The following is a 20,051-nucleotide window of genomic DNA, read 5'->3' on the forward strand; positions in this document are numbered from 1 at the left end:
ACATAACTGTTTCACATGCCTAAAGTTAGAGCAATCTGAAGATTTAACGTATGTACAGAAACTCTAGATATGCAATAGAATTACATAGACAATTCCATTAAGGTTAAGTCAGAAGAAAAAATTTCATGGAAATTTTATAGTATGTTTCACTAAAAGTAGCAAATACTAATTTCCATTAAGTAGTAATAAGAAAATATAAACTAAAACAGGTCAAAATAAGAAGGTATATTACATATAATCATAACTAAAATCTTTTTTCATACTTAGAATTCATTGTTTTAAGAGGAGGTAAAATTTACCTAACAAAAACAGTTTAACTGGTTACAAATAGAGTCTACTTCCATTTTTTTCATGTTCATAGAAAAGCAAAATAGAGTGCGTAAAAAGATATACTCCATTAAGCTTAGTGTGAAATATCCTACCATAGCTATTGTATTTTTAAACACTTGGATATGATGTTTCAATACTATTTTGCTTCATAAGACAAAGGAAATCATGCTGTTTAAAAGCAGAACTATATATCTCACCTAGGCAGATTGTGTTAAATTTGCATATTAAAATCAGCACCGTTCTTTCTAGAAGACAGCATTTTAAAACAAATGGAAGAAGAATACCACATCTTTTTTATTAGAAGAAACTGCTCAATGATTAAAAACAGGTGACTTGATGATAGAAAATGCAGAGTTCAAAATTTTCAAAATGAGGAAACTTAGTCAAAAGACCACTAGTTCATATCTTAATGTTATTTTTAAAATATGGCTAAGCTTTTTAAGATGTTTACTACCACAATTCCATTTCAAAATGAGTTTATGTAAGCCTTTAGAAATTTACATTTTCAAGTGGAAGTGAATTATGTCAAATGATGTTAAGAATGACTATGATTACCATCTTTGAAAACAAACTAGTACACTATATCTTCAAATATTAGGTTCAGAATATAAAGTGCTTTCAGTCTAAAAACACAAATTAAATTATACTTACTAAAAAATGTGTGTGAAAAAGTTATATACTTATTTACTTGTAAAAGTAAATTGAAATGTCAGAGTTTTAATAGAAAAGTCAAGTCACAACCTCTGAGCAAAAATGGAATGTACCATTTAAGTGGCATAATATCTTCCATTAAATGTTTATAACCAAAGTAGATATTATTAAAACAAAAATATTCTCTTGTTTCCAGTAGTTTATTACTACTAACAAAAAAATAAATAAAAGGTGTACTTGCCTAATAAAACTTTGGCATCATCCACATCAAAATCTCCATCCCCATCAGCATCATAGACTCCCAGTTTTCCTACAATAGGAGAGAGATGATGGGTGTAGGAACAAAAGGGAAAACAAATTTAGTAAGGTATCATCCTTATTGTAGTCCTTCATACCATTATAAATAAATGTTCCCAGCCAATTCTGGTAATTTATACTTTTAATACTGCAAACCAATGCAATGTGAATATCTTATGTAAAATTTTTGGGCAAATCATTTAGAGATCCAGAAATTATTCACCTCACAAATTCTAAGACATATAACTGGGATAATATTTTTCTTAAAGGTTTCACCGTACCTTGATATAATCACTTCAGAACCTTCATTTATATTGCTAAAACTGTTTTGGATATAATTTTGAACATGTATAAAAAAAATTCCAACCCATTTTTGAGTTACATAAAATTTGATGTTTTTAAAGTGTGAAACTTCATCACACTACAAATACTTGAAGCAAAAGAAAAAACAACCAATCCTCAAATACAGACTATTAAGTATAGACTACATATAATACAGCAAATAAGTCAGCATGGAGTATTATTGCTGAAAATGAGGATAGTTACTTTCATATTTTTCAATAATGATTCACAACAAAAATATCATGAATCAATCTTAACTGGGGGGGGGGGGGGGGGAGACTGTTCTGGAAATAAAGGCTATAAAACTGGAGGCTTCCTGAAACTACAAAGTAAAATTTAATGGTTATCCTACTTAAAAACTTAATTAGCACTGGCCATCTACTATAAAATAGCAAAAAAAAAAAAAAAATCAATAATCAAAATCTTAGAACATATATGCTGAGAAGACAGTTCCACAAGAACTGACCTTTACATTTTAAGAAGAATAAATATGTATTTTCAAGACTTTAATCCTTCCTCATTAGGAAGACTAGAACGTTTGGCATTTCAATGAGTCCACTATATTCAATACCCTAAAATAAAATTCTAAAAACCAGCATAGTTGACAATTCATCATTGGACAGTAACTATGAAGAAACATATTGTACAGCAATATTTTAAACAACATGCTAATAAAGCACTGGCATTAAAAAGAGTTGTCAACCCTTTCACCATTTCTTTAGCACAATGTATGTATTAAAAGATTGCATAAAAGCAGGCAGAAATTTTCTTTATTTTCCCAAAGCCCTGTGCTCTACAAAATAGCACATGTGCTATAAAGAAGTCTGACTTGGCACATACAAATTAAAAATGGTAATGACAATAATGGAGAGACGAATGTGTTATTTCTATTGCTATGAAAATGAAATCCTAAAACCTGAAGCTCAAGGCTGTATACAGCATAAAGCTCAAATAACATTTAAAAAAAAAAAAAACAGAAAATACTTGCCTTCTGACAAATTTATGAGGGAAAATTGAACCTCTCATTTACATTCTCTGATGCAGGTGATAGTTAAATTAGTAGACTAAGAATGAAGTTTTAGAGACTGACAAAAGTGCAGTTCCAATGCATCTCCAATAGCCTACCTTGAAGCACCTCTGATAAGTTATAACGGAAGTCCTTTGCTTTGGCTGCGTGCATGTAAAAACATGAAAATTGTTACTTGTGTCTAAAGGTACAAATATTTAAAATCTCTTCCTTAACATATATTCCCTAGCAGCATAGTACTGTAAGCCAATGACAACAAAGATCTACTCCGAAGTTTCTCACTGAACTAAAATTCTGTTAGTTTATTCATGTATCTAGAGACCCTTTCCTTCAAGCAATAAAGATAAAGATATTGTATGATTCCATTTATATGTAATCTCCAGAAAAGGGAAAAGTACAGACATAGAAAACAGGCTAGTGTTCGCCCTGAGAGTGAAGGGGTTGGGGGGAAGTATGGGGGGAGAGGGTATTAGAAATATTCTGGAATTGGACAATGATGATGGTTGCACAAAGTGACTAACATACTAAAGACCAATACATGATACATTTTCAAATATTTGATTTTGAATTTTATATTATATGACTTTCATCTCAATTTTTAAAACAATGAAAATGATAAAGAATTATTAATGTAAGAATATCAGGAAAGACTAGCAATTATGGGAAGAGAAAAGGAGAAAAAGGGGGAGCACGATCACAAGTACCACAGCACCATCCTCAGAGTAGTATACAGACCACAGCCATCCACTCACAGTCACGTCCACACACCTGTCCCAGGACACGCACACTTTTACACAGGTACTTCCCCCAACAGACACAGGTGGGGGTGCTTTGAAAATCCTCTCTGAAGAAGGGTTTCTCAAACTGTGTGGTTATGCTGTTCATAGATCCTTAAGTAAATTCAGTGGTTCATGATCAAGAATTTTAAAAATCCATAACATAAATAAACCTGAATAGAAAGTATAAAGCACAACATGTAGCAAGAACGAGTTTGATAAAACTCATTCTGATGAAACTATTTGTACTATTCAAATACTACAAAGCCTTTTTTAAAAAAATATTTATTTTTTTAGTTTTAGGTGGGCACAATATCTTTATTTTACATTTACGTGGTGCTGAGGATCGAACCTAGTGCCTCACACGTGCTAGGCGAGCACTCTACCACTGAGCCACAACTCCAGCCCAATCTTTTTTTTTTTTTTTTAATAAAGTTCAAAAGCCACTGAGGTAATCCTGGTAACATTCCCTCTTGCTTCATCCTATGGAGAACCACTGAATAAATGGTTCAGTACCAATTCAGTACCAAAATGAACAGTACCATAAAGATAATAACAAACCTTCACGATGACTAAGGGATGTCACCTACCCTTTTACAAATTCATGTAAGAAACCATATCACAATTCTTACCTAGAACTTCCTCGTAATCAACAAGATCAAACCAAACAACGGCTACTGATGTCCAAACTCCCAGCAAGGCAATGACCATAAACCAAGTGAAAAAGGAGCTTCCAGAAAGTCCTCCTTTCCTCCCATTCTTGTGTCCTCCATGCTTTGTCTCTGTTTAGAAATAGAAGTAAAAATGTCACCATGGAAGAAAACATTTCATTGAACACCTCTCTTCACGCTGAGTTACTTACAGTTATTTGACAGTCGATCATTTCAAAAAAGTTTTCACTTAAATTCTCCAAACATGCAACACAAAATAAAAGGTTTTGAAAACAGAAATGCTTCTTCCTAGACTTAAGGCCATGTACAGAAAACCGTAATTTTGAAATAGAACAAATAAACTACTGATGGGCTCATTATTTTTAAATTATTATATTGATATAACATATACCTCGCTTCCAAGTTACCAAAACCACCTGCATAAAACCTCCTTCAAAGTATCGAGCATACAAACAACATAATGAAATCATAAAAATGTAGCCAGACCTTTTGCTATGTTTGTATTTAGTTTCTGTAGAATCTTAAAACCAGTGGTTGCAGAAGAAAATAATCCCCTACCTACAGCTACTCTGTATTCTGAGTGGGTGGGGAGGACAGAGACAGGCAGACAGGCAGGCAGGCAGACAGAGGGAAAATGAAGGAAGAAGGAAACTACAGAAATATATAACAGGAACAAAGAAAAGCAAAACAGCAAAATTCTATCCTTCTTTATAGAGTCCACTGGGCCCTGTGAAGCAGGAAAAGGTTCATTCACAACTGGTTGCAATACAGGAAACAGCTATGTAAACCACTGTCCACCCAGTGTCATTTATCACACTCAGTATGTTTAGCATGCTCTATTCTTTTGGAAATATTCTTCTAACAGTCATAAATAAACAGAAACCATGAAAGCCAAATGATAGCTTTAAAAACAGTCAATATTGTTCTTAAGAGGAAAACCTACCACACACACATTTTCCTTAAAAGGAATGCGATACATATTATGTAAATATTAATAAATAAAAAGATCATATCACCTGCCAAAATGCCAGGTGTGAAAAGGAAAAATTTACAAATGGGACACTGCCTCGAATCTGTGCAGCACACAGACCCTCTGTGGGGGGGTTCATGGGCTGCTGCACCTGTCCTCACAGAGACTTGTCCATGTTTCTGCAGAGGGTGCTTCTGGATGTTTTAACAGGACAGTGCTGGTCCCATGTGACCACTCTTCCTACTGCAAGATATCTCACAACCCCAGTTTCCCCTGGACCCAAGTAAGTAGGTCCCAGAATATGACAAACAAAAACACCCCCAAATATTTCCACATGTTTCCTACCTGGGGCAGTGCCTGGTGGAGAGGTACTGGGAGAGAAGACAAAAATAAGCATGTTTATAGAACAAAGGTAAAGGGACTGGCCTGAGGTCAGCAGCACAGCTGCAGAGAACTAGCAGCACCACATGAGAACATCCACAGGCTGAGCTCCTGGATCCATATCAAGTGAGCCAACTTCCATGATTTCACAAGACCCTACTACCAACTTTGTGTAAAAACTGTCTATAGGAAAACACAATTTACATATTAAAAGTACTTGCTGAGCTAAGGTTACATTATTGCATATTAAATCAACTTAAAATAAGCTTCCTTGTTTCATTATCAGATCACAGACACAGGAAAGGGAATCTGGGTGAAATTTTTGGAAATGTTGGTAGGGAAAAGTATGATTTCCAGTTTTTATGTATCTCCAGGATATAAATTATAAAAAGAATGATACAAAATAAATTGCCACTAGAATTTTAAAAGTTAAAGAAAAAAAGGAGGTTGGCTTCTATGGGGACAAATTCATCAACAGTGAAGTATGCTTAAGTTTTTTAACTTTTATGAATAAAGACATTTTTCTTAAGACTGTATCAAAAATGCCTTATTTTTATATAACATAACATCCACTTGCATACAATACTAAGTATAATCATGCCTTCTGAATACACATTTACTTCCAAACATGAAGCAATCATGATTAATAACTAAGAATTCCCTTCCTTGGCTACTTACTGCTTCTAAAAGCCAAATTTAAATTAGAACTGCAGTAAAACTGTTTTTCTCTTATCAACTGTTGCACATTTTTTAACTGACACCAAACTCTTGTGTTCCTCCTTAACTGAAAAATAGGAAAGCTGAAAAAAAAAATAGCTCATACTTTAATTCCTTTATTTAGTATATTTATTCAGCATGCATGTATCAGACATGATATGATTTTTACACGTGTGAGGCACTGGACTCAATCCTCAGCACCACATAAAAATAAATAAAATAAAGATATTGTCTCCATCTACAACTAAAAAAAAAAAAACATTTAAAAAAAAGCACAGCCAGAATGAATATTATTTAAAATAAGTATAAAATGTAACAACTAATAAAACAATAACTTGAATTCAAAGGTCAACTCTTCCATTTTTCTTTCTTGTTTTTTATTTTGCTAGTGTGTGGTTTTGTGTTTTGGTTTGGTTGTTATTCTTTGTGGTTTTTTTTTTTTTTTTTTGAGACAAAGTCTTGCCATGGTATGTTTCATAGTCTGGCCTCAAACTCTTGGGCTCATGTGTCCCTCCTGCCTGGGCCTCCCGAGTAGCTGAGATGACAGGCTCTCTCCTCAGTGCCTGGCTTCTCTCTTTTTCTTAAACCAGAATTGGGGGAGGAAACTTCTGAGATTCTCAAAAGTAAAGTATCATTTATCCAAGTAGGTGATATTTGTGTAATTTATTGAGGAATTGGAAGCAGGAGGGAAGAAAAAGCCAAATATGTAGCAGAGAACACACTTTTACCTAGAATCTGTTTTAGACATGATTCTAAACACTTAAAACTGCACAAACTCTAGAATCTAGAGACTTTAGAGAAAACCTGACCCAATGATTTAAAGAAAGACAGTGCTGGTAGAGGGTAGTAGGGCTACAAAGGGAACAGAAAAGACACAAGAACAGTGTAGTGGTAGGAGGCCATTTTTATTTATTTTTTTTATCAGAGCCCACAGGCAAGCCTCTTAACCGTCCTTACAATAATCTTTAATAGAAGATAATAACCCATACTCACATTGGTTGTCATTAAAACATCATTTTAATCTGTTTAGGAACACAAGAAATGCACAATCAATCTTAGACTTCTATGCAAAATAGCTTATCAAATAGATTTACTGCAGTAAAAGGTACATGATACTGAGCTAGAATACCAAATTAGCAATATTTTATTCTATTCCAATGTCATATAAATGATTCATTACTCTAGCATTATTAAACAGGTTACTGTTAATACTTGCTTACTTCCTAAAGGAATCAAATATTAAATCATACAAAAGGGAGTCTCTTTTAAGAGAGAGCTTTTTAAGGGAACTCTTGACAGCAAATAACACTCCTGATATGTCCCTCTGTAAATATGATGTGCCCAGTCCCAAAGGGCAGATCAGTTTCTACCCAATTAAAACAAAAAGAGCACAGTAAGAAAAACCCTTCATGAGGGCTTAAAAGTCCCCAAGTAAACCTGAAACCAGTACTTTGTCACAAAGGTATTCTAAAAGAACATCTAATAATTGTTCCTATATTCTAAGATCAGAAAAAAACAAGAAAAACCACAAGGGGAGTGGGGAATAGAAGTTCAGTGGATTAGAGAAAAGGGAATGAAGGGGAAGGGAGGGAGGTTAGGAATAGGAAAGACAGTGGAAAGAATCTGATGTAACTTCCCTATGACATATGTGAATACACCACAGTGAATTTCCATATCATGTACATCCACAAGACTGGAGGGATCATAATTAGAATAAGACATACTTCATGTTTGTACAAATATGTCAAAATATACTGTCATGTGTAACTAAGAAAAAAAAAAAAAAAAAACACCAACTTCAACAGTAAGAAATAACCCAAGTTGGCCAGGCTTGGTGGCACATGCCTATAATCCCAGAGGCTTGGGAGGCTGATCTAGGATGACTGCAAGTTCAAACCCAGCCTCAGCAACAGTGAAGCACTAAGCAACTCAGTGACACCCTAATAGAGAATAGTGCTGTTGATGTGGCTCCGTGGTTGAGTGCTCCTGAGTTCAATCCCTGGCAGCTCCCCCATAAATAGAAATAACTCAATTTAAAAATGAGCAAAAGATCTAAACACACATCACCAAAGAAGACATACAGATGGCAAGTAAGATTATGAAAGACATTCAACAATGGCATATTTTCATTGGCCATTAGGAAGTTGCAAACAAAAATAAGACACGATTATAAACTTATTAGAGAGGACAAATTCCAAAACATTGACAACACAAAATGCTGGTGAGGATGTGGAGTAACAGGAAGAAATACTTACCCATTACTCATGGGAATGAAAAACTGCATAGCCACTTTGGAAGACAGTTTTGCAGTTTCTTATAAAACTAAATACGTGTCCGTGTAATCACATTCCTCGATATTCACTCAAAGGAGTTTAAAATGTGTGTACGTACAAAGACAGCTTTATTCGCAATTGCCAAAACTTGGAAGCAATCAAGATGTCCTTTAGTAGGTGAATGGATAAATACACCATAGTACATCCTGATAATGGAATATTTTCCAATACTAAAAACAAATGAACCATGAAAAAGATATGGAAGCAATTTAAATGCATATTGCTGAGTGAAAGAAGCAAGTCTAAAAAGACTACATACTCTAAAATCCCAACTGCAGTCCATTAGCTATGATTTTATTTTCTATGGTTTCAATTACCTGTGGTCAACCATGGTTCAAAAATATTAAATTGAAAATTTTAGAAATAAAAAAAAATAAAAATAAAAAAATCTCCATTTCATTTTCTGGTTCTATGTTCAAACTGAAGCCACTGTATCCCTAAGAACTGGTCAAAAATTTTACTGGAGTTAAGAATATGGCAGTGTCTTAGCAAAATCATATGATCTCCAAATTAGAAAATATTCTCACATACTACTAAACAGCAAAAATTACCATAGCACTCATCTAGCATATGTGAGGCCCTGGGTTCAATTCTCAGCACAACATATAAATAAATAAAATAAAGATATTGATGTGATGTGGCTCAGTGGTTGAGCCCAATAGTCCAAAAAGAAGAGTCTCCTAAATGAAGACTGAGCTAGGATGATGACTAATTTTACTTATTTGGTTGAGGAAAGGGAAAATAGAAATGCTTCTGCAACTCAGTGGTTATCGATCACTAACTGATCTACTGTTGAATAAATTATAAATCATTTAAAAGTTTCTATTAATATTAGAGATTAGAGATTTCATATGTACAGATCAATTATGCTTTTTTTTCAGGGGAAAATACTGGGGATTGAACCCAGAGTGCTCAACCACTAGCTATATTCTCAGCACTTTTTTTTTTTTTTTTTTTTTTGAGCAGGGTCTTGCTCAGTTGCTGAGGCTGGACTTCAATTTGTCATCCTTCCCTAGTTGCAGGGATTACAGGCATGCACCACATCACTGGGCTTCAAGTATGTATTTGGGAGTTTTTAAAACAACATAAAAAAACATCAAGAATCTCATCAACTGTCATCTTTCCATGATAAAAAATGTCACCTTGGGCTGGGGTTGTGGCTCAGTGTTAAAGCGCTCGCCTAGCATATGTGAGGCCCTGGATTCAATCCTCAGCACAACATATAAATAAATAAAAATATCACCTTTTGGGAATCTATAACTATTAAAGAAGTAACTACTGATTTTCTCCAACTATATAGGTTACAAAATCCATGTAGAGGTGGAGAAACATCTTCTAAAGAAATAAAAGTCGGGTATATTATATCATGTTATTCTTCGTGGAGTAAAGCACCTGTCAGATTAGTCAAGTGACCCATTCTAACCAATTATTCACAAAAGCATTCAAAGTGGGGAAGCTCCTATAATCTAGCCTAGTAGTATAATCCTCTCGGATGCTGTTTCCTCAGATGAGAGTTAGATTCAATCTTCACATTTCCAGTTTTTTATTATATAAATTGTCAACAACATGAGTCAATACAGTCTGCTTCGAATTAATGGAAAGATAATCTTCACAAAGTAAAGCAAAAAAAAAAAAAAAAAAAAATATATATATATATATATATATATATATATATATACACACACATAAAAGTAAAATCAATAGATCATTAAAGAATATATGAAAGTTAAAGATTCAATTTAGAAAAAACAAAATTCTATTTTTTTTTTTTTGCATTTATTATCGGCTTCACAAGTAAGTAGGTCAGTTTCCATATTTGGTAAGTCTTTGCTTGAACCAACTTAAGTCATTTATACAAGATGGGACTTGTGCATCCTGTCAATTTATATGAAATCAGAATGCACGCAATTCTTTGAATTCATTATAATTAACTTACATAAGACTTAGGAGAACTGATTATATATTTTTTGCAGTTTTCAAAATGTGGTCTCTGATAGTAGAAAATATTAAAAGATAATCTTAAAGTACCAATATATATATTCAGATTAAAGACAAATTATTCCATGAAAAATTCAACCACTACAAAAAGTCAATGGTTCCAGGAATTCAAGAGAAAATAAAGAAGACACAGTCAAAACGCTTAGCCAAAAATGTTTGAACAGAGCAACACTGAAAATAAAGCCAGATTCAAAAACCTCAAACAAACAAAAATATACCTTTATCTTCAGCCATTTTGGTTTCTTCAATCCATGAAAAATATATGTTGAGAAAGAAAAATCAAAGTATTTCCAGCAGGTATCAGGCACACTGCATGCCCTTCCCTCCTAGGCTCTGGACTGGCCAACTCCTGCATGGCCACGGGCTCCAGAGCTGAAATTGGACCTGACTGCAAGCTCTGCTCACCAGTTATTTTTAGAGGCCTTTTCCTCGTGGCAAATGCTGCTAATCACTCAAGCTGAAATGCGCTCCTGACAATCCTGCGGCCTCTCCCCACTTAGGGGATGGATTCCTTTCTCAGATGGTCCTATCTCCTCCTAATTCCAACCTCTAAAAAAATTAAGCCTACTGGAGAAAGTGAAAGAGAACAAACTGTGCTACCAGTTTTGTTTTCTTGGACACAGGATTCAATAGCTTTGGCCCAAACACCAAATCCTTCACAACCGAAATGAGTTCTAATGTGGCCCCAAGCCCAGAAACTGCTCTATTTGGCCCTTCGGAATCTTAATCAAATGCCTGCAAGACTATCAGCTTAGCTTCTCTGAATCCAACCGAACCATAAATGGTAAGAAATAATCAATGCTCTAGAATTCTGACACACAGCATTACTATCTCAGGAATAGTTCCTCCAACAGAAAAAAAATAAAGCAACCCCACAAAAATATTTCATGGGAGAAGAAGGGCTGTGAGGAAAGGGTTGGAGGAAGGGAAAGGAATAGTGGGGAGGCTAGGAGGAAGGGACACAGAATGTCAGAAATCTTCAGGAGTAGGAGAAGTGACCTAGGAAACACCATCTCAAAAAGAAAACTGGAAAGAGATTACACAACCACATTCTGATTTCTTTTCTACTTCTCCCCAACCCCATCTCCAAATATTCTCTTTTGGGAAATAAAAATCAGCCCAATTTTAATACCATTTTTTCACTGATCTAAGATTAGCAGTTCACATTAGAGCTCTGATGAGTATATGAAATTAATTTTGCACAAATAGTATCTAGAGCAAGGTAGCAGCCTTTCAAAGCTGTTTATAAGTCTTTAATTTTTTTTTTTATTTTTTTTTTTTTACCCAGTTGAAGGTTTCAAAGGTAAATTTAACACTTAAATGCCCTGAAGAAGAGTCAGCAACCTAAGGTGCCAATATTTGACGACCTAGATGTGGGACGGGGTGAACTAGGATCAGGGACAACTAGAGAAAACTGACAAGTGCTTTGTCATCCTCTGACCATAAGTCGTTCCCCCTCTCCCCTCCAGAATCTATCCCACGAAAGTTAGTGTTTGGGCCAGGCTTTGCGGCAAACACCTATAATCCCAGCGACTCGGGAGGCTGAGGCAGGAGGATTTACAAGTTCAAAGTCAGCCTCAGCAACTTAGCAAGCCCTAAGAAATTTAGAGAGACCCTGTGTCAAGATTTTTATTTTTTTTAAAGAGGGCTGGGGATGTGGCCCAGTGGTTAAGCACCCCTAGGTTAAATTCAATGGTACCACAAATAAAAATAATAATAATAAATTTAAAAGTTAGTGCATGCTAAAACAGGAAATGGTAATGAACCACTTGCCAGGTTTAAGATAACTGCAACCTCTAGATCCATGAGTGAAGATAAACTTTTTTTTCTCTTTATAATTGCCTCGGGTGTTTCCCTATAGTAACTAGAAGCTGCTCAATACACCCTTTATCACTTCCTGCCTTCACTTTTTTCCATATCCACCTTAAAGTACATAGTTCCTTGTTTAAATTCCTCCCTGGCTCACTAAACTCTCTTACTTCTCTTTTTATGGTATCAGTCTGCCATGACAGTCTCATTGGGAGAACACCACTATTCATGGTCTTCATGATAGCAAGGGCAGATGGACACACTGAAGAAAATCAGAAAGAGGACACAGTGCAGCCAACTTCAACTAGGCTCAGAACTGCCTGTCAAGACTACCACACTTCTCTAAAACATTCACTTTCCAATTGTGCACAAAAACTATTTCAGACTTCTTGCCCTTAACTATTCCAACTTATACTCAAAAACTATCATAGCCTTTTACTTCAAAGAAAGAACAGAACAATTAATGGGGAACTGCCTTGACTGTACACTGCCAACCACACAAACCAGTACTCACCTGTACCTATTTCCTTCTCTCCTCCTAATTCTCCAGCTAGCCTGCCCCTCCTTGGCTCTTGGCACTTGCCCTCTCTCACCCTTACACCTTCATTCTCACTGTCTTTACATAAACTAAGGGCTGGCCCCTGCTCTGTCTTTCTCCTTCCTCTCACAGATCTGATTCTCAAAAGAACAATGATGTCACTTTCATTTTCTACCCTCCCACTCACTCCTTACAACCTGTGGGCTGCCATCTGGCTTCTTCCCATGACTCCCAGGCAGTAGCTCTAATGTCACACCAATGATTTCCATGTCATTAAGCCCAAGAGAAAACATTCTGTCCTCATCTTACTTGACCTCTTAGCACAATTCTCCACCTTTTGTGAATATTCTCTTCCCTTGACTCTGATGACTTTGGAATCATCTGACATTTACATCTGCCTTTGGAGTTTTTGATTCCAAGTCCTCTTTGCTGAGTGACTGTCCTCTAGCTGACTGTGAAGTGCAGAAATTCCATAAGCTTGGTCCTATGCCACTTCCTAGGTGATGTCAACTACTATCTGTAGGGCTGAAATTTTTCTCTCCTTTGGGCTCAAACCACATATCTGACTTTTCAGTGTCCTACCGGAACAACAAATTAATCCTCAAGCTCAGCACAGCCATGACAAGTACTGACCTGCCTCCTCTCCTATCCTCTCCAATGTTCTAAATCCCAACAGCACTTCTATGAAGCCCGCCCGCTGCTTAAGCTGAAAACCTGGGATTGTTTTTGGAAAACACTCACCTTCCATATGGGTTTCTATCTGGTGGCTATAAATGAGCTACAGCCATGCTAAAATATGGATTAACCCGAGTGCCTGGTCATCCTAGCCTATTTTTATTTTGATATTTTTTTGAAAGCATGGTGTGTGCCCTGACATCCAAAAGTAGGAAACCCTGTCTTAAATCACCCAAGTTTCTCTCAACTGTGACAGATCACCCAAATCCAAGTTACCATCATTTCTTAGGCTGTTTCCAATCCTTGACATAACCTTTACTGCTCCATACAGCAGCCAAAATAATGTTTTTTAAATTAGATCATATTGCTACCTTGTTAAAAACCACATTATTATTAATAATATTATTACATTATTTATAGATATATTACATTATTAATAAAATAATATTATAACATTATTATTAATAATAAAATACAGAATCTTGGATGTGGACTCTGCTCAACATGGCCCCAGTCCACAGCTCCAACTTAGTGCTGGGTCATTTCCCTTGAGCCCTCTAGAACCCAGCCATAAAAGAACTGTCACACTCTTGAGTGTCTCAGGCTCTCTGCCCAGGCTATTACCTCTTCCTGGAATGTCAAAATGATGGTACCACTATCTAACCCTAAGGAACAATCCCCTGCCTCACTGTTTCCTGCTGACTCTGATTACTGACCACCTCCTCAAGAAACCTTTCTGATTTCCTGATATGCCAAGTAGTCTGCACTTCTCCTTTACGGCATTATTACACTGAGAATTAGACAGCTATTAATTTCTATTAATTAGAGAGTAATTAATTTCTTAATCTTTTGCTACCTCTAAAATATAAGTTTCATGAAGCCAAGTACTAACTATGCCTCATTCATTCCCTTGTGTCTGGTAGGAACTCAATAAATACTTCTGAAATAACTGAATAAATTCCTTCTCAAATTCTTGTGACTATAGGACTAATCAAACTAATTCCCATTAACTCTTCAGAAATAAAGGAGAAGTCCTTGGAGGCCAGTCTCAGTAATGTAACAAGACCCTGTCTCAAAATAAAATTAAAAGGGCTAGGATGTAGCTCAGTGGAAACCTGGACTGAACCCTGGGTTCAATCCTTAGTTCTGAAAAGGAAACAATAAGTAAATAAAAATTAAAAAGAAAGACAAAGCCCAGTGATTCCTAAATACTGGTTACTGGTTACAGACTCCAATTGGGCAATTACCAAACTCCACAGCTCCATCTCGGATATATTCTTTAGTGACCCACCTGGGGTGACTGACATGTTGGTAGAATAAGAATAGGGTCAGGTGGAAAAGGCTGTGGCATTTCCTTCATCTTTCCTGTAGAAAAGGCACCGTTGATTATGACAAGAGACCACCATGAGTCTTAGAACTTAGAAAAACAAAGTTATGTTCTCATCAATATTAGTAAATGAAAGTGCAATATTAGCAAGACCCAAGCATATCAGCCTCTAGTACTTTGCAAATTTTGAAACCATTTGGATAATATCCAAAATTTATATCCAGTGGGCAACTACTGCCCTAGCACTCCCCTGTGTGTATTAACACTGATTCACAGCAGAGAACAAGTGAATGAGACGACAGGCACACCAGCCCCCCATGATAAATCTGGAAGGACAGAAAACTCCTTAGATAAAAACCTAATATGACAGATAACTTCAAAGTTTCTTCAAGTCAAGCTAATCAGTCAGTTCCTCAAATTTAATTAGTTCTTCCTCCAAAACATTCAACAGAGAAGTCTTCATCTCAGAAGAAATACCACTGCCATGGGGTTAATTGTCCACATTTATAAGTAATGGTTATTAGTATGATGTTCAAAATGAGCCAGTCTCCTGCTGGCTTGGGAGAGGCAATGGGTATGAAGAAAGATGAATTAATGATGTTCATTTAGAAACTCTGAGGTGATGACAGAAAAGTTGATAGGATGAGCAAAAAAAGTTCATTTTTCAAAATTAAAAATAATAACCAAAGAGCCAATCATTCATTACTCAGTCAACTCAAATTTCTAAGCAATTAGAAACCACAAAGTCAATATGGATGATGACCAGGGATCCACAGTTCGATCCCTGATCAATAACCCTTTTCCCTAGCAGTTCCTACTTTTCTGGACAAAAATATTCAGCATTTACAATTAAGTATCTAGAGACACAAATAAGGAGAAAGAAACGGATTATATAAAAGCATCAACATAAAATATACAGAAGACTCAAGTGAAAACTATAAATAATATACACATCTTCAAGTCAACCTATCAGAAAATTACAGGCCAAAAAAAAAAAAAAAACGTCGGATGCAATCATGCATGGTAATACATTTTATGAATAGCCAACAACACTTCACTAAATAAATTAATTAATAATAATGAAAGTGAATAACAGTGATAAAGAAAAAGCAAGAACAGCTATATCTAAAAATTGTATAGTGACAAATTAACAAAGAAAGTTCTAGCCTTTGCCCTTGGCTACTTGTATGTGGTCTTCAGGTCCTTGGAATGTCCTGCCTGACAGGAGTGTCTTTATTTGCCCCAAGGTTTTGAGCACTGGGCAGCCTCATGTGCTTTATGAGGAAAGCTTTAGAACATGCAGTACCAGTTCTGATATTTGGAGGAACTGGACAGAGACGAAGGGTCTGCCATGCATGCAGATTAACCCCAACATACTCTGGACACCAATGGCTGGGGCAAGCTCCTACATTTGGTCATCTTCCACAGGATGCATCTCGCCACACACTGATGCCAGGAGGTTACTGAATCCCTGAGAACAAACACCAATGTCTGCAAATTTTCTGGACTTTGCCCTATACATCTCCTCCTTTGGCTATTTCTTATTGACATCCTTTCACTGTTATAAAACTGCAGTGCTGAATACAGAACGTTCCTGAGTTCTGAAAATTTGTTCTAGTGAATTATTGAACCTGAGGGTAGCTGCAGAATCCACCAAATTTGTAGTCTGAACTCATAGTGGCAATGGGGGCCGCCTCCCCAAAATTATGACTAGTGTCTGAAGTGAGGGCAGTCTCATAGGAAGTGTTCCTTCAAACCATACAGTTTGCCTACCTACTTGCAAAAATCACAACCGGTTAAATGAACTGAGGACACACTAAAATTGTCCTCTCAAAGTGTGTGAACTGCACACTTTCTTACACACATATCTTCAATAGAAATTTTACAGCTTTGCCAAAAGTAAATTAACCACACCCCTGCAGAATAGTACATCTGTGTTTCTACCTAACTTAGTAAAATATGTCTATTCATTTATGAATTCCCCAAATCCCTCACCTCAGTCAAAATGAGAGGTACTGGCAGAGAATCCCTTATAGAGACCAAGGGTATCTACAGGGAGACCGACTCCTTTAGAGATGTCTACTCAAGCAACAAACTCAGTGGACCACCTGAGAAGGAGTAAAAAGTGCCAGGGAGGGAAACCTGCAGATAAAAGCAGACAACTACAAAGCAACCTGAACTCTCAGCATGATGTCAGTTTTCTTATGGATCAAAGTGAGCAGAAAGTTCCGGGGTTTGCACCATCTAACCAGAACCTTGCTTAAAAAGGCTGACCACCACAAGGCATTCCCAGGAGCACAAGGGGTAGAGTATCTGTCAGGAAAGATCCCAGGAGAGGTTGCAAGAAGCCCTGAGCCATAGGGAATGTTCCCACTTGGACTTCCAAAGAACTCAGAGGCAGCACTTGGGCACCTGTCATTTGAGGGCAACATACCAGCTCATCTCATCAATAGGCAGAGAGGAGACTCTGGTAGGGACACATGAGGGGAGAGCCCTCCCTGCCACACACTTTGAGAAGCCCAACTATTCAAAAGCTGACTGGGAGCCTGCAACTCAATGCTTCCTGCTGCAGGCCCCCCGCTGCCCTGCCTCCATGGGGAGAAAGAACTTCGGAATTGGAAATGAGATCAGATCTCAACTAGACAGACTTTTAATAACAGAGAGTGACTGGGGTGTTAAGGAATCTGTCCCAGAGAAAGACAAGAGCCTCTGCTACTCAGAGGAAATGAGAGATAAGTCTTTCCTAATTAAGCACAATGACTGAAGGAAAATGAAGATACTTGATATTAGTACCCTGACAGACAGAGATGGGTAAAGAAAATGGCTACACAATGTGCTTTCATATGTTAGGGTCAACCACAGGAAATGGCCAGCATTTGACCACTTTTTTTTTTTTTTTTTTTAAAGAGAGAGAGAGAATTTTTTAAATATTTATTTATTTTTTTTAGTTTTTGGCGGACACAACATCTTTGTTTGTACGTGGTGCTGAGGATCGAACCTGGGCCGCACATATGCCAGGTGAGCGCGCTACCGCTTGAGCCACATCCCCAGCCCAATTTGACCACTTTTTGATCCATAAAAATGGCTATTTCATATGACTTAAGTAATTTATTTCCCCAATGTTTTACTATGAAAATATGCAAACACACAACAAAGCTAAAAGAATTATACTGAATGCCTCTATACTTACCACTTAGACTCCACTATCACCATTCTATTATACTGCTATAGCATATCTATTACTCTATACTCATTCATTAATCCATTTCATCTGTATAATGCATTTCAAAGTAAACTATAAACATCAGTGCATGTCCCTATACACTTAGTTTAACATTTTTATATAGTTTTTAATATAAAATTCACATAAAACAAAATGCATTAATTTTAAGCATACATTCCAAGTTTTAGCAAATGTGTATACCAGGCCAGGCACGGTGGCACACACCTGTAATCCCAATGACTTGGGAGGCTGAGGCAGGAAGATTGTGAGTTCAAAGCCAGCCTCAGAAAATTAGCAAGGCCCTAAAGCAACTTAGTGAGACCCCCATCTCTAAAGAAAATATAAAAAAGGCTGGTGATGTGGCTCAGTGGTTAAGCACCCCTAGGTTCCATCTCTAGTATCAAAAAAGAAACGTGTATAATAGTATAATACAAATTAGAATATAATACTACCACTTAAATTCCCTCCTTGCTATCCCCATTTCTATTTCACCCCATCCCACCCTGAGAAGCGACCCCCACTGTCCTTTTCTTTCCCCCACTAGAGATTAGTTTTGCCTATTCTTGGAATTCCATAAAAAGAGTATAACATGATATGTACTGACTTGTGTTTGCTTCCTGTTCCCCACAGGTGTGTTATCTGGGGCAGCAGCTCACTACTCTGCATTGCTGGGTAGCGCCGCTATGCATGCATAACACACATGAGAGAGAGAGAGAGAGAGAGAGAGAGAGAGAGAGAGAGAGAGAGAGTCAGAGTGTATCTGTTCTCCTATGGGTAGAAACTGGCATTTCCCACTTCCCACTACCATGAGGAAAACTGTCAGGAACAGTCTGACACAAGGCTACTGTGAATACAGTCAGTCCCCATATCCTTGGGTTCCACATCCACGGATAAAACAAACTACAGATGAAAATGCAGTTAGACCTGTGAAGTTTGCACCTTTACTGGACATGTACACATGTTTTCTCATCATCACTCCCCAAACAATGGAGTCTACCAATTACTGACACAGCATTTACAGTGTATTAAATCTTACAGGCAATTAAGGGATGATTTGAAGTATACAGAGGATGTGCAGATTATACTCAAATACTATGATATTTTACATAAGGAACTGAAGCATCTGAGGATTTGGGGATCAATGTGGTCCTGAAACCAATCTCACATAGATACTAGATAACTGGAGCCATTCTTCCACTGATGGCAAAAAGAAATAACCATAAAACCGTGCATTTCTCATAGGTAAACACACAGGAATGGAATTATTGGGCCATAAGGCAAATGTATTCTTAGTATTATAAAAAATTACCAGATCTTTTCCCAAAGTGAAAAGATTCTACCAGGCAGTCAGTGAGATATCATGAGCTCTATTGTTCTACAATTTTATCAACATTTAGAATTGTCATTCGTTTTAATTTTAGCTGTTCTGGTGAGTAGGCAGTAGAACCTCCACATGGTTTTAACTTGGACATTTTTTTCTTGTTCTCTTTGGTCATTTATTTCTCTTTATGAACTATCTGTTCAACATTTTTGCACATCTGCCCATTTTTAAATTGAATTGTAGGAGTTCCTTGTATTTCCTGGATAACTGTCCTTTAACGGATAAACATGTTCTAGAAGTTTCTTCCCATCTGTGGCTTTTCTATTCATTTCCTCAATGTCACCTTTTGATGGTTAATAGTCTTTAATTTTGATGATGTAGTAATTTTATATAGTTATATGTTTTATATAACATTGAAAAATGTTAATTAAAATTTAACAGGAGCAGGGCATGGTGGCACATGCCTATAATCTCAACACCTCTGGAGGCCGAGGCAGGAAGATCACAAGTTCAAAGCTAGCCTCAGCAACTTAGTATGATCCTAAAAAATTTAGCAAGACCCTATTTCAAAAATAAAATATAAAAAGGGCTGTGGATGTGGATTCAATCCTCTTTGGTAGGAAAAAAAAATATTTCTGTGCCTTACATTCTGAAACGTGACATCT

At 36.5% G+C, this 20,051-nt stretch overlaps 1 protein-coding gene across 6 annotated transcripts in view; it reads right to left on the reverse strand.

Annotated features, from left to right (window-relative positions):
• Asph (aspartate beta-hydroxylase) overlaps nt 1–20,051 on the reverse strand; it is a 219,588-nt gene that overhangs the window by 174,122 nt on the left and 25,415 nt on the right. For 3 of the 6 annotated variants that reach the window (XM_071602317.1, XM_071602316.1, XM_071602318.1), the window contains exons 2-3: nt 4,056–4,205; nt 1,223–1,291 (exon numbers count right to left, since the gene is read on the reverse strand). In XM_071602317.1, the coding sequence (XP_071458418.1) occupies nt 1,223–1,291; nt 4,056–4,205 (219 nt within the window). Of the gene's footprint in view, nt 1–1,222; nt 1,292–2,745; nt 2,791–4,055; nt 4,206–10,711; nt 11,093–20,051 lie in introns of those variants that run through there. The other 3 variants (XM_071602319.1, XM_027932834.3, XM_071602320.1) reach the window with 3 other exon arrangements.

This window comes from Marmota flaviventris, chromosome 15 (assembly GCF_047511675.1).
Source record: "Marmota flaviventris isolate mMarFla1 chromosome 15, mMarFla1.hap1, whole genome shotgun sequence".
Lineage (NCBI taxonomy): Eukaryota > Metazoa > Chordata > Mammalia > Rodentia > Sciuridae > Marmota > Marmota flaviventris.